The sequence below is a fragment of the Panthera pardus genome, unplaced genomic scaffold (assembly GCF_024362965.1).
Source record: "Panthera pardus isolate Hobbes unplaced genomic scaffold, ASM2436296v1 HiC_scaffold_6, whole genome shotgun sequence".
Classification (NCBI taxonomy): domain Eukaryota; kingdom Metazoa; phylum Chordata; class Mammalia; order Carnivora; family Felidae; genus Panthera; species Panthera pardus.
This window is the reverse complement of record NW_026526991.1, coordinates 46,457,175-46,482,541: the sequence shown is the minus strand read 5'-3', so window position 1 is coordinate 46,482,541 and position 25,367 is coordinate 46,457,175. Positions and strand designations below refer to the sequence as shown.

Below are 25,367 nucleotides of genomic sequence, written 5' to 3'. Positions count from 1 at the left end.
CTCAACTCTGCAGCCTACAGGCACTGTGGCATTTACTTAAATGTCCACATTTCGGTTTCCTCAAAATTAAAGTTGAGATTTTCAAATCTCTCTCCCTGAAGTGGCTATGAGAAGGAAATGCTATTAATAGATGTCATGCATCTTGTACAGTACCTGACACACAGCAGCTGCTCGACAAATCTGAAGTATTCACAGAGACATATCAAGTCTTTTCTAGTTTTTCCCTCTCCATACAAAGAAAGAGTTATTCTGGGACATTTAAAAAAATTTGTACTAATGCTAGATAGACCTTGGGGTATTATCCTATATTTAAATATGTCCGATAAATGATGTTACTTCCTCTATCCCCTTACCTTTCTTTGCCCTAGCAACTTTTTCCATCTGGGTTCAGATTAAAGCTTAGATTTGATTCTTCACTGGATAGGGTTTGCTTATCCAGAAAGCCTCTTCATAGCAGTGATGCTTCCTATTCTAGGCATACCAAGAGAGGTCTAGTTATTTAAAATGCATGTGTTATATGAACAAGATCATCAAGAAAAGCACACTTGCCATATGTCCTTGAAAGAAATGCATTGTAGACATTTGCCCATTGTGAGAAGTGAGATGATTCATTTTCAAAAATACCAAATAAAAGCTGTGCTGTCTAGTTAACAATAAGTTTACAACCTATTGGAAATATGTACGAACCCCTCCCCCTGACAATGGAGTCCCAAACCCTTAGACACTTCACTTCTCGGTTCTTCTTCCCCTCTCCTTTCTGTGGGCTTATTTTCTGCCAGCTTTGCAATGAGCATGCACCAAAGAACTGAAGTCTCTGCGTCACCTTAAGGAATGTACATTTGTTCCAATCAGACTACTTTGTGCCTTACATGGGCACAGGGGAAGGCTGTAACCTCTGTTGTAGTCAGCCAATGAGGAACCAGGGGAAGGACTTGCACTCTAGGAGATACATTGCCTGCGGTAACTGCCCTGAGTGTGTCTGTCCATCAGACACCCGCTCTTGCAAGAATGTTAATTAAAACCTTGCTTCACTGTTCTCTGAGCCTTTGCATCTCTCCTTTGATTAGGTCAGTGGGCTTATTTTTCACACTCATTGTTATCTCTATTGCTTGGATGTCCTGCAAAAGCACTCAGTTATGCATGCTACTGCCAAACATCCTAAAGCTCTCAGCTTAGTAGGTTAGAAATGATGTTAAAGAACCAAGGGAACAGTTTTGCTTACAGTCAGAGTCAACGTTGCACGTGGTAAAACTGCTGTCCAGGAATAGACACTCATTTATCCTGGCTAGCATTTCATGACGGGCACCCACCACTCTTGCGAATAACAACTGGCAGCCACCTTCCTTGGGTATATTCCTTTCCACTGCCACAGGACCAGAGGTGGAAAGAAGAATAGGCATACAGGGGATTGCTCCTGTCCAAATAGATTGTCATGAAAATCAAAAAGGGAACTAAATTGAGGGGGACCCGGGAGAATATTAAATGTTTTTCAAATAAATGCATTTTAGGTTTGCTGCAGGATTCTGTTTGGGTTCACTACCAGATTTTTTTTTTTTTTTAAAGGCCCTCGGCCAAGTCTCCCTGACTGCTTAAAAATATTTATTTAGTGTCCTGGGCTTTTCTGCTACTTGGCTATTGGTAAAACCAGGATTATGGCTCTGCAAAATATTAGGATTCAAAACACTGCAAGCTTTTCTTAAAATTTAACCTTTATTTCACGGACCTAGCCTCTCAGGTGGATCAAAGTTCTCCCTGCTAAGACAGCTAGGAAAGAAATCTTTGGGAGGGTGGCCGAACCATATTGGAATTGACAGGGTCAGCAAGAATAGCAAACTCTTAATGAGCATGCTTAGCAATTCTTTGGTGACTCTATGCCCTGAGTGGACCCTAATTTTTTTAAGTTTTTTTTTTAATGTTTATTTTTGAGAGAGAGACACACACACACCCAGAGGCAGAGAGTGAGTGGGGAAGGGGCAGAGAGAGGGAGGCACAGAATGTGAAGCAGGCTTCAGGCTCTGAGCTGTCAGCACAAAGCCTGACGTGGGCTTGAACCCACAAACTGTCAGATCATGACCTGAGCTGAAGTCGGATGCTTAACTGACTGAGCCACCCAGGCACCCCGACCCTAATTTTAAATGTATTCAAATTTTGGTGTGGAAAATAATTAAGAAAGAACAAATGAGCAGAGTTTGTTCTCAAAATAAAGGAGGCATGGATGAATAAATGGTCAAACACTCTTCTACCCTTTGGGAATTTCATCCTGGTTATGGACTCACCATGGACGCTTCCTCTCCCACCCACTTCTTTCCTGCTTTCTTACCACCACAACCCAGGGTACTTTTAGGTCTTGTGCCTAGGACTTGCAAATGCCTTGGGTGAATAAGAATGCTTTTCCTGTGTAAGAACACAAGACATTTTAGGAACAGGAAAAGCCTATCCGGTCCAACATACCTGCCCTTTTTAGGTTTATCTTAATCTCACCTTCCTGTAGTGTTACCTTCCTTCTCTTCCTATACAGAAAAGAAAAAAAAAAAAAAAAGAAAGAAAAAAGAAAAAACAAAAAACACTCACCACATTTCTTGTACATTTCTCATGATATCTAGTATCGCTAGACCTGATACAATCAGACATACATTTTAATCCTTCTGTCTTTAAAACTAATGACTTCTGAAAACAGTTCTCAAGGCTAGTAGACAGTTTGCAATTCTTCTTTTTATCGGGTCATAAACCGTGACTTTGAAAGAGGAGGCTCCAAAGAGGCTTGGCTTCCAGGAATGGGAAGGTCATCTGGCTTGATTTTACACTTAGATTTCAATTACGAGCTATCTTATTTGTCATGTTCTGGGTAGCAACATTTGCTTTCAGAGTGCTCAGTGAAAAGGGGTATGTTTATGTGGAATAAGACTTATGAGGAAGAAAATACGCAGCTGGCTAAAGATGAATCACAAACAGCAGAGACCTGTTAAAAAGCTTAACATTCTCTGAGCCTTTCCTTGTCCCCTGTCACACATTTCATATCTGCAGTTTACAATAGGGTGAGGTAAGCCACTCACCATCATGAAAAAGGTAAACTATTTATTCAACAGATGTTTCATTACTTGAGAAAATTCACATTTTCAATGAAAAAGCTAAAAAATGGGCCTTCTGTGCAAAGCCTTACAAGAGATCCCCGGCAGCGTTTATATTTAGTGTCTACAAGTTTCAGGCACCGGAGCCTTACTTTTTAATTGTGCAGTTCAACAAATCACTGAGAAGACACCAAAACTGTCTGCCAGATGTCGGCCACTGATTAATTTGTCTTAAGTTCAGCCAAAAGGGAAGAAAATATGATGGGTGGAGCATGAATAGCAAACACAATCAACATCTGACCAACCAGGGTTTCCTGTCACCATGGGAACTAAATTGATTGGCACCGGTTTCCTGTGTACAAGTTAAAAACCAGTAGCAACTGCGGTAACAAGAATAAACTACAGATAAGAGACTTGGAAATTAAATCAAGTCATATCATCAAAACTTCAGCTTGGAACCCTGTGCAGAAAAGTCCTGAGATAATGTTGGAGGACCTTTTTTTCCCTTTAAAGTTATGTCAAGCATATTTACTTATTTAAAAAAATGTTTTCCCCAAGTTTATTTATTTATTCTGAGAGAGAGAGGGAGAGAGAAAGAATCCCAAGCAGGCTCTGCACCATCAGTGTAGGGCCCGATGCAGGGCTTGAACCCACAAACTGTGAGATCCTCACCTGAGCCGAAATCAAGAGTCAGATGCTCAACCGACTGAGCCACCCAGGGGCCCCTAGCATATTTAATTTTTCCACTTCTGGCAGTCTGAAATCATTAAAAAAGCCACTGAGAATTCAAACTTATGTTAGGACTTATGTATTTTTCCCAAGACTCGATATTTCCCATAATTCAAATGATAAAATTTTACTAATGCGTTGGAGTGAATTTTTGTTTCAGTTTTTACAGCATCTTGGATTATAGCTTTTGGAGGGCAGAAGGAATCTTGCTTGTATAAGGGCAGACCCAAGTATATGCACAGATTAAATATTACAAATATAAGTTGCAACCTAAACTTATAAAATATAAAATTGCAGAAGACAAAATGGAACCCAAGCATCAACATTTGCCTTTTTTGTTTGTGTTTAGGGTTTTTCTTAGCCCTTTGGCTGCTATTGCCATCAGCATTAAACAGCATTTCTACTGCAGTGGTACGTGTTTGGCTCAACAGTGGATTCTGTTTATTATTGCTTTATTTAGTCATTCACAAATTCTTATTAAGCATCTGAATATGTGGAGGGACATATAAACTGAAGATATTGACAAATTAAACAGCATGGTAGTTTTCCCTTTATTTTTAAAGAATTCACAGAGACCCTAAAAGAGTTAAACAAACATGCACAGGGATGGTGGCAAGTTGTTGAGGAAGAATGAAATAGGGGAGACAAATGTTTGCAAAATGTACTACCTTTGAAAGACAGTTAAAAGTTGAGGGTTAAGTTGAAAATGATAAAAAATGACCATTTTAGTTGTAAGAGGTGTTTGTTTTTGGTTACTTCATTTCCCCTTATTGCATTCCTCTGATTTCAGAATCACTCTCAAAATTCATTCATTCCTTATAGAAGTGTATATAAATTATAAAACATTCCTCAGACCGTATTGTAGAATTCATGATACTTCTGCTCTTACCACCAGCGTAGTGGTTAAGAGCAGATGTAGGGAGCCAGGTTCTGTCTCTTAAGACTGTGTGATCCTGGGCAGGTTACTCAACCTGAATGCCCATCCGTTTTCCCATATGCAAGATGGGGACACGACCAGTATGCTTCCTTCCTTAGACTGTTGTGAGGATTAATTGAGATAATATATGCAAAACACTTAGGACCAAACCTGGCATGTGGCAAGTGCTACGTGACTCTGAACTGGCATTATTCACATCCTTCCTGGTACCACTGCTGCGGGTGCTATCAAGACACCTTCAGCACAGCTGCTACAACTATTACTGCTTTCCCTGCAGGTATGGCTAGGGTGGTTGTGGATTCCCTTGTCATGGCCATTGCTGACTTCCCCCTGGGAACCACCGCTGCCCCTGCTCCTGTGAGAAGGGTGGCTGGGGCTTGTTCCTGCAGTGATTGCTGTCAGTGCTGTCACTGTCGTCAGCAATTACTACGGGCATGGCGCGTGAGGGTGTGAGTGTGTGGATGGGTAAGCCTTCGCAGAACTTTACGCGGGTTGTCTCTGGCGGTCGGGCTGACTGTGAAATCATTTCTCTGTTTTTGTTTGGGCTTCACTATGCTTTCAAAATGTTTGCAATAAGAAGGTATTATTTGTATAGCTCCTTAAAAAAATGACAAAAATGTATGGGGCGCCTGGGTGGCTCAGTGGGTGAAGTGTCTGAGTCTTGATTTCAGCTCAGGTCATGATCTCATGGTTTGTGGAATCGAGCCAATGTCAGGCTCTGCACTGACAGTGCAAAACCTGCTTGGGATTCTCTCTCTGGCCCTCCCTCACTAGCACATGTGCGTGTGTGCTCTCTCTCTCTCTCTCTCTCAAAATAAATAAACATTTTTAAACAATTGACAAAAATTTATAAGGGCTGGAGAAACATTGAGGTCTCATATTTACCAATATTTGGTATAGCTTCATGGCCAACATTCCCTTAAGAGAAAGGAGGACACCCTTTTCAGTGCTCAGCAGGCATCTTCTGTATCATCCTATTATAAAATGAGCATGAAGGCATAGGGCCAGGAGACATGATTTATGTACCATCTAGCTATGCACCAAGATCACATAAGGCATTTAGTCACTGGCTTATTTCATTGTTATTTTTATCTCGTGTCAAACCTTTCCTCATTTATCTTTATGTTTAAGAAGAAATATTTTTTGATAAGAGGAGAGATCTTTTGTATATTTTAGCCAAGCTATTCCCAGGAGAATGCCCTTGGGTTGGCCCATAGCTCAGTTTTGAACAATTACCCTGACATTACCCTGAAAACAATGCCCATGAGTTCTACTAAGAATAAATAAAGCACAATGGAGTAAAATTATCCACCAAACTCGGAAAGGCAGCTTTATTTTAGTCAGGAAATCTAAGGCTTTTATTTTCAATGTACTATGTTCTTATGCTCCATCACTAAAGAATTAAGGATGTGGGGAGAAAAGTCAGATCCCCCAGTTATTGACTTGGGGATTGAACACTGGGAAAAAAATACACCCACAGTCAGCTAAGGTGAGTTTATATACACTGACAACTGTCCTTGCAGAACAAATGGTTTTAACAGGACTGGGAAAATGGAAGGGAAAGAATAGAAAAGCATTCAGGTAAGGTGATTGTTTTTAGAATGACAAAGCAACCATTAACCTATTTACTATTTCCCTTGCCAACTGTCCTGAAACTTTATTTATTTATTTTATTTTTATTAAAAAAATTTTTAAAAAAATATTTATTTTTGAGAGGGAGGGAGACAGAGTGTGAGTGGGGGAGGGGCAGAGAGAGAGGGAGACACAGAATCTGAAGCAGGCTCCAGGCTCTGAGCTGTCAGCACAGAGTCCCACGTGGGGCTTGAACTCACAAACCATGAGATCATGACCTGAGCTGAAGTTGGGCACTTAACCGACTGAGCCACCCAGGTACCCCTGTCCTAAAACTTTAAATGTCAAAGGGTTAAGTATCTGATTTTATAAGACAGATGAGCCAAATGATGAATTTATATCTAAACTATCTGTCAAGTTATAGGATGAGTGGGTTCATGCTTACTTAGATCACTGGCATAGCCCTTGTTAAAGGCAATTGCAATAAGTTTGTCTTTCTTTGGCAAGAGAGTCTTTCTAGTGCCCGTCTAGACCTACACAGGACAATCATAGTCAAATAACATTGCTTCTTATGTAGACTCCCATCACAGAAAGGTCATGATGATGTGATATTTTCAATATAACTTTGTGGGAGATTGTCCAGGAGCCCGAAGCCAAAACTCAGTAAAGATTGATTCTTTCTCCCCCTCCCCCTCCTCTGCCTCTTCCTCCTCCTCTTTTTTTATCTGCTTAATATTTTCATCTGCTTAATTAATATGTTAGTCAACTTAATTCAAGGAAATCTCATCAAAAAATCAAGTTTAGTGCAACAAATATCTATCATGTACCTACTGTAAGCAAGACATTTTAAGGGAAAAATCAGGTTTCAGGTTTGGGTAAAAATGTATGTAGAGTGGTTGACAGCTTGGGGTCTGGAGCCAGACCACTTTATATTCCTTCCCTGGCTCCCATGGCCAGTTAGGTGGCATTGAGTGAGGGACATAACCTTTGGGGGTCATGGTTTCCTCTTTTGTAAAACAGGGATAATAACAGTAGGATTGTTTGGAGTATTTGAGTTATACACGTAAAGCATTTGGAACAGGGCTTATAATACAGTAAGTGCTCAGTAAATGTTAACTGTTATTATTATTATCATCATGGGATAATCTGCATTTTAAAAATAGGGTTTCTTCTGACTTATTTCCATTTCCCCCATTCTATTCAAGATTTTGATATATATAGTGAAGAGGGTGGAGAGGAAATGAAGGAGAGTGGGATGACCATTTGATGGAAAGAATATAAATGCTAAAATTCTTATGTAGTACTAAAGATATCACACATTAATTGCTGTATATTTGATCATATATGGCTATCAGACTGCAGTACAGCTGAAGAAGAAATCTTTAAAAAATCTTAAAATCTTACAATTTTAAGATTTCTTCTTCAACTATACTGCAGACTGTCATGGCAGGATCCTCACTGGATGAAACTGAATTCTGGTTCCTAGCCCTGATTTAAGAAAATTAAAACACGCAGACACTTATTCATTCAAAGGTCCTCCTGAACAGAAGTTTTTGCTGAACAATCACTGCTTTCTCTGGAAATGTTAAAAAACTGTATTACTCTCAGGAAAAGATGATTGAAGACTTTTATTATAAGAGCGAAGTAAAATACAACCTTTAGAATGTGTTATAAGGATAAAAACCAAAATAATTAACTTCTAAGCATAAATGATAGGTAAAGATCACAGTTAATTTGTAAAGAATTATACAAGAAAAACTTATAAAAGAATTTCTAAGAGAAGTTATCAGACACTTTTGTTCTGTGATCAGGTGTTGATTTCAGCTCACGTCATGATTCCAGGGTCGTGGGATCGAGTCCTCCCATTGGGCTTTGCAGTGAGCATGGAGACTACTTATGACTCTCTCTCTCTTTCTCTCTCTCCCTCTGCCCTTGTCTCCCTCTCTCCCGCTCTCTCTCTCTTAAAAAATAAAAATGCTTCCAAACAGGGCAATGGATGTGATCTGCACAAAACTGCCGAAGCATGAGAGAGACACATGTACCAGAACATAACGCGACCTGTATGTCTCTTTAGGTCACTGATTCTGACGCACTTTATCCTGAGCAAGCCTACTAGAGGAAACAAGTGTGGTCTTAAAATTCTTTCCAAAATTGGGGGCTCCTGGTTAAGAAAGAAAAGAAAACCTTTCCTGCAAGGCCAATAAGCAGCACAAGTGTATGCAGAGCTCTGCTCATGAAGAGTCAGAAGGGCAGGCCGCACCAGCCCAGCTCTCACCCGAGGCCTTGCGGGGACACAGCTGAAAATCACTGATTTAGATCAAAACGTGGGGTAATCTACAGCTAGTGACCAATCCAACTACAATTCTATGGCTGAATAACTCAGTGCTGACAGATGGTTCCCACAGGATTTACAGTTCTCTGTAAACAAGCTGGTTGACTTTGTCTCAGTTCCTTCATTAGTAAAACACTAAGAACAAGGTCTTCCAGTGTCCACATCTTGTGATCCTAATAATTTGGGTAATAAATCCATCTTCAGGGACCTTGTGTTAAGAGCTGTTGGACTAGCTGTTGGGGTCAAAAGTGAAATGGATTTTAGACAATCATTGGAAAAGTTTCCAGCTCTGCAATGGACAAGTTGTTTCAGTTTCGGGGCTCCACTTCCAGTAAGGGGTGTGACCACCGCTTTCACACCACAGGCTGTGTCACTAGCTGCACAGTTACGGGAACAGCCCTGGGACTTGGGCCAGGACCACGAAGATTGTGGTTCTCAAATGCGAGTAATTTACATATAGAAATATAAAATATAGTAATTTAAGTATATTTTAACATACACAGGCAGTTAAATATATGTTTGATTATATGCATGCATTCAAATATATGCAACACTTAAAATATATATGTATATATCAATATATATCTACCATGTGTAAAGATCTATATCTATATATCTATATCTATCTCCTCAACTCTTCCTTAGGGCTATTAAGGCTAAATTTTTGAGTTTGATTCTAGAATATTTTCTATCTAGAAATTCTATCTATATGGGAAAAGTTTTTCTATCCAGAAATGTTTCTAGCTAGAAGAATATTGAGAAATGTTACCGAGTTTCCCTGGGGGAGTATGAAACGAAATTAGGTTTGGGAGCTTCTAGTAGGAGCCATTGCTCTAAGCTTCCTCTCAACTCTAAAATGCTGCAGTTTGACTACTGAAGAAACCTCTAGTTCTAATTTTACCACCGTCTATTTCCAGACTATCACCATGCCCATCATGACCACTGCCACCAATACTGAGTGAGAATGAGGGAAGGGATTCAGTATTTATTAAGGTCTGATGTGCTCCAGGCACCTCAGTGGGCAATAAGGATACTAAAGGTGTTAAGATAGCCACATCCCAAGGAGTCTACGATTTAGTTTACTGAATTACACAGTTTAGTATTTGGAAGAATAATGACGATTAAAAAAAAAAAAGTGTGGGGTCAAATAACCACTTTTAAGCCATGTTTTTAAAAAAGTTATTATTTTAAAGTTTATTTATTTATTGAGAGAGAGAAGGAGAGCATGCCCTAAGCGGGGGTGGGGCAGAGAAAGGGAGAGAGAATCTCAAGCAGGCTCAGCACTGTCAGCACAGAACCCAAGGCAGGGCTGGATCTCAAGAAACGAGAGATGATGATCTGAGCTGAAGTCAGGAGCTGGTCTTTTAACCATCTGAGCCACCCAGGCACCCCAAGCCACGTTTTATTATTTTACTTGTTATTAATATTTTTAGGATCTTGACATTTTATGCTCTTACCCTTAGGGGGATGAAAGTACTGACTGACAATTAAACCTACTTTAGGGAGACTCTTATTGACACCATAGTAAAGATTTCATGAGATACTCTCCCCACCCTAGAGTTTACTGGTTCACTGTAGAGGCTGTAAAGCCAAGCTTAAGAATTTCTATCACACACAGAGACGCAGAGATTTTCACTTTGAATGCATACTGTTGTTTCAGTGCACCCCCTACAGGTCATATCTAGTAGGATATATTTAAATTAGAAATCAGGAATCTTTGGGTCACCACTCCTTAAATAATATTTGCTGAGCACGTCCCTCATTGCTCTCAAGGATTTCACATTTAATAGGGGTTAATTATTCCAGTAATATCTCTTTGTATTATTATTACAATAATATCTCTGTGTATATGCTTCCAAAATATCTATCAACCAAGCTCTTAGACTCAATCTGTCCAAATAACAAAATACATGAGATCTTACCCTCCAAACCTGGCACATGCATAATGCTTTATTGCTTACATTCTTTGATTCTCACCCATTGAACTAGAAGTACATTCACTCTACTCTAAACTGCTTTAATACCGAAGCCTTTCCCTCATATGCTTTTTGGCCAGAATAGAAGTTGCTTCTATCGTTTTTTTCTATTAATTACTGCCTCTGATGCATTTAGCACTCCATGAACTATGAGGATGGAGCGACAATAAAACACTTTTAGAGTTGAAACAATACAACATAAAAGCTGGTTTAAAAAGTGAAATAAATACTCTCTTCTACAAAACAGTGATGGAAAATCGAGCTATCATTGCTATGGTCAAGATTATAAAGATTACTTGTATCAGGAAATCGTATGGAAGGATTTTCCCTCTGTACAAGTTTCATGAGTATTTAAAAAGAAGACTGAAATTTTAAAATGCAGTTAGAAAAGTAAAGACAAGAATAAGGATAGTCACCTCATACAAAGCTCTACAGGATGTTCAAAGATGAAGTCTAGACTTGACTGGAAAAATCTGCAATCTTGTTATTTGAGATCTCTGTTTAGATTTCTAAACCATTATTATATATATACGAGATCATTCAACTGCTTGATTTTTCATGTCTTGATGCCTAACTGTGCTGTAATAACAGGTTCAGGATAGAATCTCTTTAATTTTACAAGACTTATACATTGAACTGAGCAGAGGTCTAGACTTTAAAACTCATTGGTCACATAAAGTGGGTGGAGAAATTAAGCACCCAGGAATGAACTGGCAGTTGAGAAGTTTTCCATGTCCCGGGACTTTAGAGAACTAAATGGACATTTCAGAGCTGAAATAGTTGAGCAAGGCTAACTCTGGTGAATAAGCCTAACTTTGTATTATTCAGTCAAAATTTAAGAGCTCCTATTATACGTGTGGAACTAGGAAGTAAGGAAGTATAGATAAATGAGTTCTTAGGCGATTTGACTTGTATATATGGTAGGAGAGGGAGAGAGAGAGAGAGGGAGAAGGAGGGAGGGAGGAGGTATTTGTGGAATCAGGGGAGGAGAGGTGATGTAGAGGTAGTTTATTTCCAGATGTCTGTGTTTCTTCTATGGATGGATGGGGGAAGGGAAATTCAAGGAACACAGTACAGATTCGGAAAAACTGCCTGGGGCAATGAGAAAGAGCTGACTGAAAAAGCAACAGATTATTGAGCAGTGTTGAGCAACCATTGGAGACTTAACATGGCTAAGGATCCACATTTGAGATATATTCTTTTCAGCTACAGCAGGTCTTTTCCATTCTTTTTATGTATTCACTGCAGTGAGCCCTTTAGCACTTAATCATTTCTTCGATCATTAGTGATTAAAGTGGAGTTAAAATTCCAATTTGTTTCTCAGAATCCTCAGGTAGACTAAGGATTCTCTCAGGAGTGAATATTCTTTTGAGTAAGGATTCAGTAACAAAATACTAATGTAGAAGTCAAAATGCAGTGGCAAATAAAGCATAAAAAGAATAAAACTAATCATTGAGGAAACCATATTCAGAGCAGGGGAATAAGGGTTTTTATAAGCTCCCCTTACAGCCTGGCGGTGTAGTGTGATATCAAGGACATGAAGGACATGAGCTCAGACTCTCCCCTCGTGGTGGTTAACGAGACCGGGCAACCTGCCAGCACCAGAGACTGACATCTGTAGGCCAAGAGGGAGATGACGGGGATCATCTGTTTGGCTTTGTTTTTGAAGTATTTCTTTCCATAAAATTAACCTAATTTTAAGGACTTGTTCTTTTTTTTTTTTTTTTCATACTGAAATTTAACAAATATCCATGGAATATGTAGTATGTCAGGCATTGCTTTATAGACACCACCATGTTGGGAAATCAGAATCAAGAGAGAAAAGGAGGGTAATGAGGATTGGGGCAGGCAGGCTGGGGGGTGCCTGGAAAAAGAAAGCATTTTTGAGGCTCATATTCAAACCTCTGATTTAGAATAAAAATTGGCTGAGTAAGAGGATTTATATCTTATAATACATATTAGGCAATAATAATTTAATTTGACCCATTGTCTTTAAAATAACTTGTGGATTGAATGAGAAATGAAAATGATTGGATGCCAAGCATTGGTAGAAAGCACATCATATTTCAAAGTGTTCACACCAATTTGTTATTTCTTAAGTTACAGCTCCTTCATCACTACACTGGGACATTTTTCTAAACTACCTGTCAAAAAATATTATGTTTTACCTGTCAGAGAGGACATTACAGTCATGGATTTTTTTTTTTTTTTTTTTTTTTTTTTGAACAAAAACAAGAACGAGCTTCCTTTCCCTAGTTGAGACTAGTTAAGAATGGCTTCAACATGCAGTTCTCCACTAGAGGGCACTATTTGCACATACTATGATCAGATAGGCTTCATCTAGGCTGGTTTCAGAACATATCCAAGAATGGAGCACTCCCACCATGTTTAAATTACACCGAGATAATAAGGAAGCATTACTGAATGCAAATGTCATTTTAACGTTTGTAATATACATGCAGGTAAGACAACAACAACAAATCCATCACTTGAAAAATAATTTTGCTAGAGTCACCTGCTGTGGGCGATCTGTGATTTTTTTTTACTGTTTTGCTATAGAAGTCATGTATTAATAGCTAGGAAAATCTGATGAGAACACAGTGGAAACTCACTTCATAGGAAAACAATATTTGAGCAGTCCAGAAAATGATGTAGTGGATCCCTGAGCTGTTACATATTTAAAAGAACTCCAAAGGCAACCATTTGCCTGCAAGGTAAAATCTCCTGACACAGTACAAATATTCAGAGCTGGTCTTTCTCAAAATAGGAAGCAAAACGTACTCTGGGAATCATTTGTGCCTGCCCTGATTAAAATGCTTCCACAAAAAAGGCCACTTCACCTAATTCTGTCAACCTGTACATCTAGATCTGGAACATGGTCCCCTAGCAAAGACTTGAAATCTCATTTGAAAAAGCCCTGCCTTTAGTACTTTCTATATCAAAACTCTAATTTGATAGATCACGGGTAGAGAGGAATCAGTGAACCTGAAAACATTATACCACAACAACCTCTTCTTTAGGGTCAAGACAACAGGAGAGCTCTATAGAAATGCCAGCATTATGCAGTTAGGGGAAGTAGGCATAATTTTCTCCAAAAATAGATCATATCTACAGAATGGTTCTAAGAGTTCCCAGAAAAGAATTGGGCTTTGACCCCCATCGTGGGAGTAGAAATGGAGACCACCAAGTAAAGCTGGAAGCCAGTGTCCAGGATCAGATTGCAAGTTAATGGGTGTTGAAAGATGGGTTGGGATGGCATGCTGAGAAACTCTTTCTGCTTGAATCTCAGGACCTAGGAGCCCTTGTGATGGGTGGTCTGATGGAAGACACAGAAAGGAGGACCCAATGGCCCTTACTCCTATTATTCCTCCAGGGGCTACCCAGGGAAAGGGAAGGTGGGGAGAGGAAAGGAGCTATTACAGTGACCGCCATCATAGCCGCTTCTGGGTCTACACTCCTGGGACTCACTCAGCCACAAAGTCTCAAACATTTCAGTATGCTTTGAGAAAAGCTAGGTCTGTGCTGGCCAACAAGTGGTGGCCAATTTTCCCCTATTTTTAATTCCTTCAAAATATATCTTGGCTTTTGTTCTTCTGTCCCTGGGTTGTATCCCCTGTCATTTCTTTCTTTCATTAACCACTATTACCTTTTGTCTCATGACTTGCCATTGATTTTTAGGCAGATTTCAAAACTTTGGCCTCCATTTTCTTAATCTCTGTGGGTTTTTTTTTTTTTTAATAAGGAACACTTTACAGCTCTGTTTTTCTAACCCTGCAGAATACCAACACACCTCCATAAAAATGCACTCATGTCTATCCTACAAATAAAGAGGAAAACAGCTTGATGTTCACTGTAAACAAAGGGTTTGTGCCTATTTCCAAGGCCTCCCCAACTCTGGATATCCCCATAAAAGTAATTTATAAGGATGTGATAATCAAAACCAAGGGAAGCCTAAGATTATATCAACTGTATCAGCTAGAAGGAGGTAGAGCATAGTGGTTATATGCAAATTTATGTTGGATTACCACCGGGCCTCTAGAATGGGAACAACCAAATAGAGGAAAGGCTGAGACAGACTGGCAGTCAGACTGGCACCCTCCACTTTGAGTGTTTTGAATCTACCTCATAAAATTGAAATTTACTTGTTTAGAATCTGAAAGACATTTGAAAGCCCAGCATGAAATTTGCTAAGAGGAATAACAGCAAGACACTCCATAATATACCTACTTAGTATATACATTGATTTGTAACCTATTTTTTACTTATTTTCCATAGAATATAGAAATGTGCTTCCCTGACACTCCAAGGTAGTACTTGTTAGGGGTACTTAAACAAGTTTAGCATCTGGAGCCAGATTGCTTCAGTTCACATTCTATTTGTCACTCTCACAACCCCAGTGAACTTACTATTATGTTATTTGTCCCATAACCTAATCTCTCTGAGCAGTCAGCTCCTCACCATAAGGAGGGGCTAATAAGTCCCTTGTGAGGATTGAATGAAATAATGCATGTAAAGTGCCAATAAATCTTATTGAATTGTTTTGAATGACATTACCTGGGGTTAAATTAGGATTAATTTCTAGATGGTTGTTTGTTATGTGTTATGTTATGATTCCCATATTGTCAGACTGAAAAACATGAGTTGTGGTTGATAGACAGCGCTGGGTGGTGCTGGGTCATAGGTTCCATCAGAATGACTGGTGCTTATTTGAAGAAGGCTTCCTGGTATGTGTATCACAGGCAAGATCAAGGAAGCCTGGAGTATAAACCTAGCTCTGCTGTAACTAGTGTCACCACCTTTGGCCAGTGTAGTCATGTTGTGGGCGCTCCACCCAGATCACCTTTACCAGGCTGCCGCCCCTCCCTATTCCTCCCCCACTGCTGGGAGTTTTGGCTGTGAATGGCCCACAGCTGCCACTTCTCTGGAGAATCATCCTTGGCTGATGGGAGTGGCCTAGGCCAGAGGCGCCTACAAAGTTATGCCTCCACCATCCCCAGGATGGCCTGAAGTCAACGGCTGACTGACATGGGGGTGCAGATGCCCACCCTGAGGTAGAACAACTGTTCGTGAGGGGCCACTCATGCTCCAGGGCTCCCTGCCTGAACAGGCTGAGATCAGATGTCAGCTGAAACCACCTCTTTGCTTGGCTTCTCCTCTGTTCTGCTTCCCCTACTTTCCTTTAGGCTTCTCCTGAGAGCATTGTCTCAATAAGTCACTTGGACAAGATTCCTTGTCTCAGGCTATGGTTTTCTCACTTAAGACCTAAAGGAGAATTCTAGGTCTTAGTTTCACTAGACAGAAAATGATGGGTCTATTTCATGAATACAGATTTTAATTTCCAGAGTAGTTTTGTCTTTGTAAATGTTGTACCTTCACATTCAGTTGTGTCTATTCTATCCTTTTCTTGTATTTCCCAAAGGGAGATTAGTTGAGGAGCAATTAGGTATCTTCTAAGTCAAAATTTTTGAGCACTGAAATGTTTTTTCACTAGGGAGAGCAGGGGACAGAAGTCAGAACATTCCACCTTGCCTAGAGGAAATTATAGTAAATGCAACTTTTAGTTTAGATGTAAAATACTCAGCATTTTCTCGGCCAGGCCCATGTTTCCATCGCTTCCACTGCTGCAGGCATTTTTAACTTTGATAGAAATCTCCCAGGCTCAGCCTAAAAAACCTTGTTTTTTTTAAACTTGTTTAAATTTTTTTTTAACGTTTCTTTATTTTTGAGAGAGAGACAGAGTGTGAGCAGGGGAAGGGCAGAGGGAAAGGGAGACACAGAATCCGAAGCAGGCTCCAGCAGCCCAGATGCGGGGCTTGAACTCATGAGATCATGACCAGAGCCAAAGCCAAGTGCTTAACTGACTGAGCCATCCAGGCACCCCTAAAAAACCTTTAAAGTGACATAGCTAGGTGTTACATCATCATCTGCACATTTATGGACACCTAAAGAAACCATATCATGGTAGAGTTAAAGAAAAGTTAGAGAATGTTCATTCATTATGGCAAACCTTGGGGGCTAGCGGAGGCCTCAGGTGTGATAGAAAACCTCCGTTAATGCCACATTCGTATCAGCCCACTGAGGAAAAAATGTCGGGAGGAGTGAGGGTGCCCTGTTAAACGAAACACCCTTTATGGACTGTTCCTTGACTATTCTTGCCCACTTTTATTTCTAATGGAAAATCAAATTAAGAAATAGTGGGAATCTACCCGTCTGCCTGTTAATTTCCTTTCCATAAAACTGGCTGTTAGTCATACAGTAGCATAAAGAAGAAATTTGTAGGAATTTGTATTTTCGAGTTCTCTGCTTTCCCAAGTGAAGGAAATGTATCATTCTAGGGACTGAGTGTGATCTTTTGGTTATTGGAAATTTGGAAGCTGGTTCGTATACAGTTCTCTTGAGAGTGACAAGCAGGGAATTTGAGGAGGACCGGGATGGGACAAGAGAAGAGGGAACAGGAGCCGGCTCTGGCCTCATGCTGTGTCAGCATGTGACCTTGTTGTCCAGCTTAACTATCACCAGAGCTGTGCAAGGCATGTGCTATTCTCCTCATCACAGGTGAGCAAACAAGTTCCCAGTTTTGTATGCAATAGGTGTGGGGCAGACCTCTGAATGCACCTCTTCAACTCATAGACTTACCATGGGAAATGAACTCATCTGTTAGATGACAGCGGGTTTAATATTACCGGTAGTTATTAGATTACATTAAACGGTAAAATTTATAAACATATATTTATCAGTAGGATGAGAAAAACTATAAGTCAATTGACATTTTAAAATGTATTTATGAAAACATAAAATAAAAAATATTTATGATGTCAAATGGCAGGCTCAACCCTATCAATTCAGTTAAAAAAAAAAAAGTTTCAACTTTCCTGAGTTCAAACTGAGCTAAAACAGGCTCATGGAATGGGACCACAGGGAAAAAAAAAAGAAAGAAAGAAAGAATGCTAGATTTCCTTTTCCTTCTTAAAGGCAAAATGCCATTTTATATTGATTGTTAATTTTTTTAAAACGTGTATTCACTTATTTTGAGAGAGAGAGCACACACAAGCATGCGAGCAGGGTTGGGGCAGAGAGAGGGTGAGAGAAAATCCCAAGTAGGCTCCTGGCTGTTGGCACAGAGCCTGACATGGGGCTTGATCCCATGAACCATGAGGCCCTACTCGAGCTGAAATCAAGATCCGAATGCTCAACCAACTGAGCCACCCAGGCACCTCTTGATTGTTAATTTTATCGTGTCCTTTGAAAAAAGGCAGAACAGATATTATCATGCCTATTTTGTACATTGCAGAAACGACACAACATAGGACTTAATTATCTTGTTGACTCACTTATTTAGTGAATGTCAGAAGCAATATTAGCACAGAGACTTAGCCCCGGAGTTTATCATTAGGCTATTTGTTCTTGTGGAAGTTTCCTTGGAAATATATGAGATCTCTAGATGCAAAGGCACATTAATTAAGAAAGTCCATAATATTTTTCTGTGTTTACAATGTACCAGGGTCGCAGGAACCATGGTAGACACAAGAGCATTTGAGCCTATACCTGTCCTGAAGGGTCTTCCAAGCTGGTGACGGGACAGGACAAACTACTTGAAAACCAGTGTTAGTCCCTTTCTGAATAATTATTCTTTAATGAAAATCACTGCTAGAGGAGCAGTGCATGTGAGAATTCAGAGGTGTTAAGAATCCCTGTGGGGATGGGTAAGTGTCACAGCCAACAGTAGGAGGTTAAGTTTTGGCTGGGATTTAGAGACTAGAGATAGACAGGAGGAGAGAGAAGAGGGACCAGGTGAACACAGATGCAAATTTAGACAGGACCACAGCACACTGGAGAAGACTGGATGGAACGGAAGGTGTATTTTGGGAGTAGCAGCAAACATATTTGGAGAGAAAGATCAGCGTCCAATAGTATAGGACCTCTAAGGCCCAGCAAGCTGGTCTGGGCCTCAGGCTGTAGGCACAAGGGAGCTTTTGAGGATTTTTACACAGCAGTACTCTTACAATGCAAGTACTGTTACAGCAAAATAAATCTGAAGAGTGTATGGTATGAATCGAAGGAGGAGAGAAGAGGATTAGATCAGGCAGAGGAGATGAAATAAATGAAATATGTAACACATGCTCCTCCTGGTGTCATTCTCATGATCACAGGACACAGTAATTCAAATAAGAACTAATGAGATCTGGGCCCAGGGTGATGGTTCCAAAAAGAGAAATCAATAATGAGAAAATCTGAGGAACAAGAATCAATATGATAATAGTGACTAGTTGGAAAATTTATCTTCATAATTTTGGGGATATATTCTTTGTATTTAGGTAAAGCATTCACATTCGGTCTCTATAGTTTCTTTTATTTATTTATTTATTTTATTTTTTAAATTATACTTTATTATTAATAATGTCACAGGAATAGATTCTCTCCATCAGAGATGAGAGATTTATATGGCATGACCCAAAATATTTGGGGGACAAGTGACTCATAGTTCAGCTTCTATGGTCTCATGGAGATTTTAATGAAGCCAGATTTCCATACAATAAACAAGGGATTATTATTTCACTTCAGGATCAGGAGATGGAGGGATATAAAACACAAGTCTATTTTAAAGACACCATTAGAACACATAAGCATAAATTAAGTTTTAAGGCTTTTAAGACTCTCAGAAATGTTTCTTGATTGCATGGAACACTATACACCTGTCATATTTTACCACTCTTGAAACATCACTATACCATCTTAGCAGGGAATTATGGCAGAAAAAATGGGGTGAGAATAGAGGAAGAAGGGGTGATGGGAAAAGCAGTGTTTCCCTACATCTGAAAACTCACCTGAGAATTATTCATTACAACATTGATCATTCGTTCATTCATGCAAGCATTTATTTCCAGGAGCTTTTGCTTTTTAGGAATTATGTTCTACATGTAAGAGACATGTAAACCATATATGTGTCCTTAAGAAGCTTAGTCAATGGGATAAGATAGATTAGTTTTACGTACACTTGAGAAATGCTATAAATATTGTATGCACACAGGGTTGTGGAGCTAAAGTAGAAGGGGGCAGAGGAGATGAAACTGAATGAGTAATATTGGTGAAGTGGGCTAGAGGAAAAAGGAGAAGGAAGGAATGGCTTCCAGAGGAAGTGACACTTAAATTTCCCTCTCCAGATGCCCTTCCTCCTCCCCACTCCCTCTTCTTACCTTGGACCCACCTCCCTAAGTAATCCAACCACAACCACCTTTTCTGTTGCTACCTGACACCCGGATAGCTCCTAAAGCAGTGCCTCCAGCTCAAATCAGCCTCTCTGATGGAACTTGGAAGCTAAGGGAAGAAAGGAATCTAGGTGGGAACCCAACGGTGGCCACCAGAGAGCCAGAAGGATTGTGTCTTGGATGCCAAAGAAGGAGAAGATTTTAGAAATGAAGTAGACATTGGTGCTAGATGGGAAAAGAAATGAAATATGTGCTTTGTATTTGTTGTTTAGGCCATTGATAAATTTGGCAAGTGTGCAAATAGCAAGGATTAAAGTTTGAAAATGACCAATGAGGCAACGAATACACTCTACTCTATTAATAAGACACTCCTCTGAGAAAGGAAGGAGAGACAAGAACCAGAGAAGGAAATGGGTTAAAGAAGTTTCTTTGATACAAGAGAATCTATGCTAAAGTCACCACGTTAGCAAAGAGGGCACAGTTGAAAACAGAGAAGGAAAATTGATGGAGCGAGCCATCAGGAGTGGGAGCGACTGACCGGAGAGGTCCGTGTGGACAGAAGAGCTTTCTCCTCCCCTGAGGTGGGAAGGAAGTGGGAGGCGATGGGTGGGGAGGCGGGGAAGTTTGTAGACCAGGTGGCAGGGAATCTGACACTGATTACACACTTACTCTGCTAGAGTCCCCACGTGGACCATGAAGATGAGTAAGACACCATCCCTGTACTCTCCGTTCTCAAACGTTCGCTTCATTTAAATGAATAAAGGAGTAGTTAACCTTATGCTGCTTGAAATTCCAACATGCCCAGCAGTGGCCGACAAAAGGTAGGATTCTGGCAATAGGTACTTCCTAAAGGATTTCACCACTGGTCTTGCTTAGAATTGGCAGTGCATGATGATAGTAAAAGTTAGTCTGACTTTTAGGTAGTTTTATTATCATCTTTAAATCATCTGTAGAAAATGACCACCTTATTGCTTTCATCGGAGCAAATCTCTTCTGCCACCCCGCTTGTGGTACATCACCTCAGATACTTGCTTTGAGGTTTCATTTGGAAGCAAATCAATGTACAAAACTCATTTGAGTGACAAAAGCAAAAGAGCCTGAAGGAAGCAAAGAAGTCAAGTTTAACCCCTTCATATTACAGATGAAGAAAGTAAGGCCCAGATAGGTGAATGACGCATATGAAGCCACTCAATCCAGCAAAGGGCAGAGCTGGGTCTGGAATCCAGTTCTCCGGACTCCTGGTTAGTCTCCAGGAGAAAGTTCCATCTTGTCTACAGCCCAGACAGCAGTGTTGTGGTACCCAACTAAGAAAATAGTACCTGGAGATCCACATGGATCCATCAGGAAACCAACCAGTATTTGGGGGTGATGAGGAAGGGAGGAAGACTTGATTGCTCTCTGTTTTTCTTCTGTTATGGAGTCAAAGTGTTCTCCCTTTATAGGACTTTAGAGATCACTGCAACAAATCCCTTTCCTTTTACTTCATTCATTTTTTTGGACAATATTTCAAAAAATTTGAATGACCACTTTGGTCTTCTGAAGTTTTTATATTTTCTAAAGGGATGTGGCATGTGTGAGTGTGTGTGTGTGTGTGTGTGTGTGTGTGTGTGTGTGTGTGTGTGATGGGAAATATATTTAGAGATGTGATCTGAAAACCTAAGACAACAAAAAGGACAGTGACAGAAAATGAAGATATAGGAAAATAAGAGGAAAATGAACCAGGGGAGTGTACCTTGAGAGCCTCTCAGTTCCCCCACTACCCTCACATGCAGTGTTGGATATAACATCAATCATATATATATATATATTTTTTTTTTTTTTTGAGAGAAAGGGAAATAGAAAGGGAGTGAATGGGGGAGAGGGGCAGAGGGAGAGAAAGAGAGAGAAAGAGAGAGAGAATCCTAAGTAGGCTCTACACTTACCACGGAGCCCAATGGGGGGCTTGATCCCACAACCCTGGGATCATGACCTGAGCCAAAATCAAGAGTCGTATGCTTAGCCGACTGAACCACCCAAGTACCCCATTCATATTTTAAGTATAGATAGGAAGCTTCTTACTTTAAGAAATACCATGTGGGGTCGGGGGGGCACCTGGGTGGCTCAGTCGGTTGAGTGTCCTACTTCTGCTCAGGTCATGATCTCATGGTTTGTGAGTTCGAGCCCCATGTCGGGCTCTGTGCTGATAGCTCGGTGCCTGCTTCAGATTCTGTGTCCATCTCGCTCTCTGCCCCTCTCCCGCTGTACTTTGCCTCTCTCTGTCTCTCAAAAATGAATAAATGTAAAAAAAAATTAAAAAGAAAGAAATACCTTGGGAAAGCTTTACTTAATATTTTGGGGGAAGTAAAGAATTAGCTCTTTTATGTACTTTGCATATCATGGTTTTCATATATTGGCTTTGTTTTGAGTGAGAATGTGTCAGTGTAAGTACATCACAAAGGCAGGTAAAGCAACTAAAAAAAATGTCATGGATTTTGAGATTTACTGTTTGCTCAGAAGAAGCAGAGGGACAACTTCATAAAAAATTGATTTGTGGGGTGCCTGGGTGGCTCAGTTGGTTGAGTGTCCAACTCTTGATTTTGGCCCAGGTCATGATCTCACAGTTTGTGAGTTCAAGCTGTGCGTCGGGCTCTGTGCTGACAGTGTGGAGTCTGCTTGGAATTCTCTATCTCTGCCTCCCTTTTTCTCTGCCCCTCCCCTGCTCACACTCTCTTAAAATAAATAAATAAAACCTAAAAAAAATTGATTTGTGACAATGATTCTTCCCACTTCACATCAAACAATGTGGGCTTTGGTAGGAAATACCTTAAGTTTATTCCTAGTCCTTCTATCTACCAGAGTTTCAATGACAATTAAAGGAGATAGTGTTATGTTACATCACCAGCCCTTAAAATGTACTCAGTACATTTGATTATAGAAGCTGTTCTGTACTTGAAGATGACCTTGGCTTGGGTCTCCACAGGTTAAATGGAATCTGATGTAACGAAAATATTTTTGTAACATAGCTAGATTCTTTGTAACATAGCAAGATGGCAGTAAGCGATTTTAAATCCAATATGCCAATCATCTCTGGTTCTATCATTTTTAGTTGGTGAATAATCTTAAAAAAAAAAGTAACCTGTAGGGGGATACAGAAAAGCTCTTACCTCTCCTGAAGTCCTATGGGCTTCATTTTGAAAGGAGAAGGGCAGACAGCGGTGGTAGCTTTGATCTCAGGAGTGTATCGGCCTTGAGGGTCCACAACCACATTCAGCACCTTTGGGGCTTGCTCAGGCTGGACCATGCTGTTGACTGTCTTTGCCTCAGACTGTGCTGGCTGTAATGCAATGGGTGATAGGTGGATCTCCTGATTTTTCTCTTTATCTTGTCGCAAGGAAAACTGAAACTTTTCTTTTAATCTGTAAAGAATCTATAGAAGGAGATACAAAGTCTTGCTGTCATATTTTGCACACTAAACAACAAAATATAATCTCTTCCAACCCAACCCAGAAGACAAACTAAAATGAAGGTTCAATGATAATACAACTAAGCAAAGCCTTCCAGAATGGTCTCTCAATTTTATTATATTGAGATTTTTTTCCCCAAAAGGATATGGTTGGTATTTCTAGTTGTTAAACAAATGTGTTAATGGATCTATTCTTCAAATATATATTCAAAAGAAAATTTGGCTAATTTTATGAAAGTGCCAGATGTCAGTTTGATCACATGCAAATCTTTATTCAAAATGGCTGAAATGGAAGGCTGATGAAAGGAAGAGCCATGAAATATGTATGGGCTGATGACATTTACAGAAACAGAGATCTGCATCCAGTACAACATGGGAGAATAAAATCTTGTAAAATATAATGAAAACATGGTTATGTTATAAATCTTAATTTCTTATGTTGGTAAATATCCACACTAGCCATGTATTAACTTGAATATCTTGTAACTTCTTGAAAAATTTAAATGTAGGGCACTTATCAAAGAATAATTTGGATAACCAGAATTTCATTTCTTACCTCTTTCCCCTTTTAATTAAAAAAATTTTTTTAATGTTTACTTATTTTTGAGAGAGAGAGAGAGAGACAGAGTGCGAGTGGGAAAAGGAGTAGAGAGAGACACACACAGAATCTGAAGCAGGCTCCAGGCTCTGAGTTGTCAGCACAAAGCCTGACGCAGGGCTCGAACTCATGAACCACGAGATCATGACTTGAGCTGAAGTCGGGAGCTTAACCGACTGAGCCACGCAGGCACCTTCTCCTTTTTAATCTTGAATGCATGTAGGAAAAAGCAAATATATTACTTTCCTCCATTCTCAGAGTCCTTTCTGGAATGGCTAATTCACTTCAGAAATGGTAGGATTGTCATTTTTAAATTTTTGAAGGAATTGGGCTGACTTTGCTCAAACCCTCCATGGACTGAATTGTGAGGAAGTAGAGTTTGTTTCTCATCCTCAGCCTTCTCTTTTAATAAGTTTTTCTTTTCTATTTTTATTTATTATTTTCCTTTTTAATTTATGATTGACTTTTATTTTCTAGAGAGGGAAAGAGTATGCAAGCGAGGGACAGGGACAGAGGGAGAGAATTTTTTTTTTTAATGTTTATTTATTTATTTTGAGAGAGATAAAGCTCTAGTGGGGGGAGAGCGGAGAGCAAGAGAGACAGAATCCCAAGCAGGCTCCAAGCTGTAAGCTCAGAGCCCAATGCAGGGCTTGAACTCATGAACCATGAGATCATGACCTGAGCCAAAGTCAGGAGTCAGACACTCAACTGACTGAGCCACTCAGGTACCCCTATTTCAACTTTTTTTAAAAAAGATTATTTTATCTTTTCTAGTTTTATTAAGATGTAATGGACATATAACATTATATAGTTTAAGGCATACAACATAATGATTTGATTTTTTTTTCTCTTAATGCTGACTCCTCTACTCCAATTACCGCAGAAACTATATGCCCTTGGGGTGCCTAGTTGGTGGCTCAGTTGGTTAAGTGGCCAGCTTTTGGTTTCAGCTCAGGTAATGATCTCATGGTTCATTGAGTTCAAACCATGTGTTGGGCTCTGCACTGACAGTGCAGAGCCTGCTTGGGATTCTCTCTCTCCCTCTCTCTGCCCATCCTCTGCTCTCTCTCTCTCTCTCTCTTTCTCTCTCAAAATAAATAAACTTAAAGAAGAAACTAGATGCCCTTGTATTTCTTTAAGTATGTTCTCAGGAAGTGACTTGATAAGTTAATGCACATAAAGGGGTGACTTAACCCATTGTCTGTAATTACAGCACTGACAATGTCTGCATTTTAAAAAGCTTTAGGCCAACTGAACTCCCTTGTTTAATGTCTGAAATCCATTAGCTGAACGAGTGATATTTTAAGGGAGAGGGCTTTCTTGGCACTTTTCAATCACATTCACTCTAACTAGTCCTAAGACTAAGTCTTTCTTTCAAAGTCTTTTAAATTCTAGTTATATCTATATTTGAAATCTACTGGAAAAAAAAATATATATACATATATATATATGTATATATATATTTGTTAAAGAATTAATAAACAGAAAAATTAAATTGAGAAAGAAA

At 39.7% G+C, this 25,367-nt stretch overlaps 1 protein-coding gene across 3 annotated transcripts in view; it reads right to left on the bottom strand.

Moving 5' to 3' along the window:
- The window catches only part of PTPRR (protein tyrosine phosphatase receptor type R), a 243,175-nt gene that overhangs the window by 70,977 nt on the left and 146,831 nt on the right, over positions 1-25,367 (bottom strand). For all 3 annotated transcript variants that reach the window (XM_019455098.2, XM_019455099.2, XM_019455100.2), the window contains one exon: positions 22,964-23,226. In XM_019455098.2, coding sequence (XP_019310643.1) covers positions 22,964-23,226 — 263 coding nt within the window. The remainder of the gene's footprint in view (positions 1-22,963; positions 23,227-25,367) is intronic.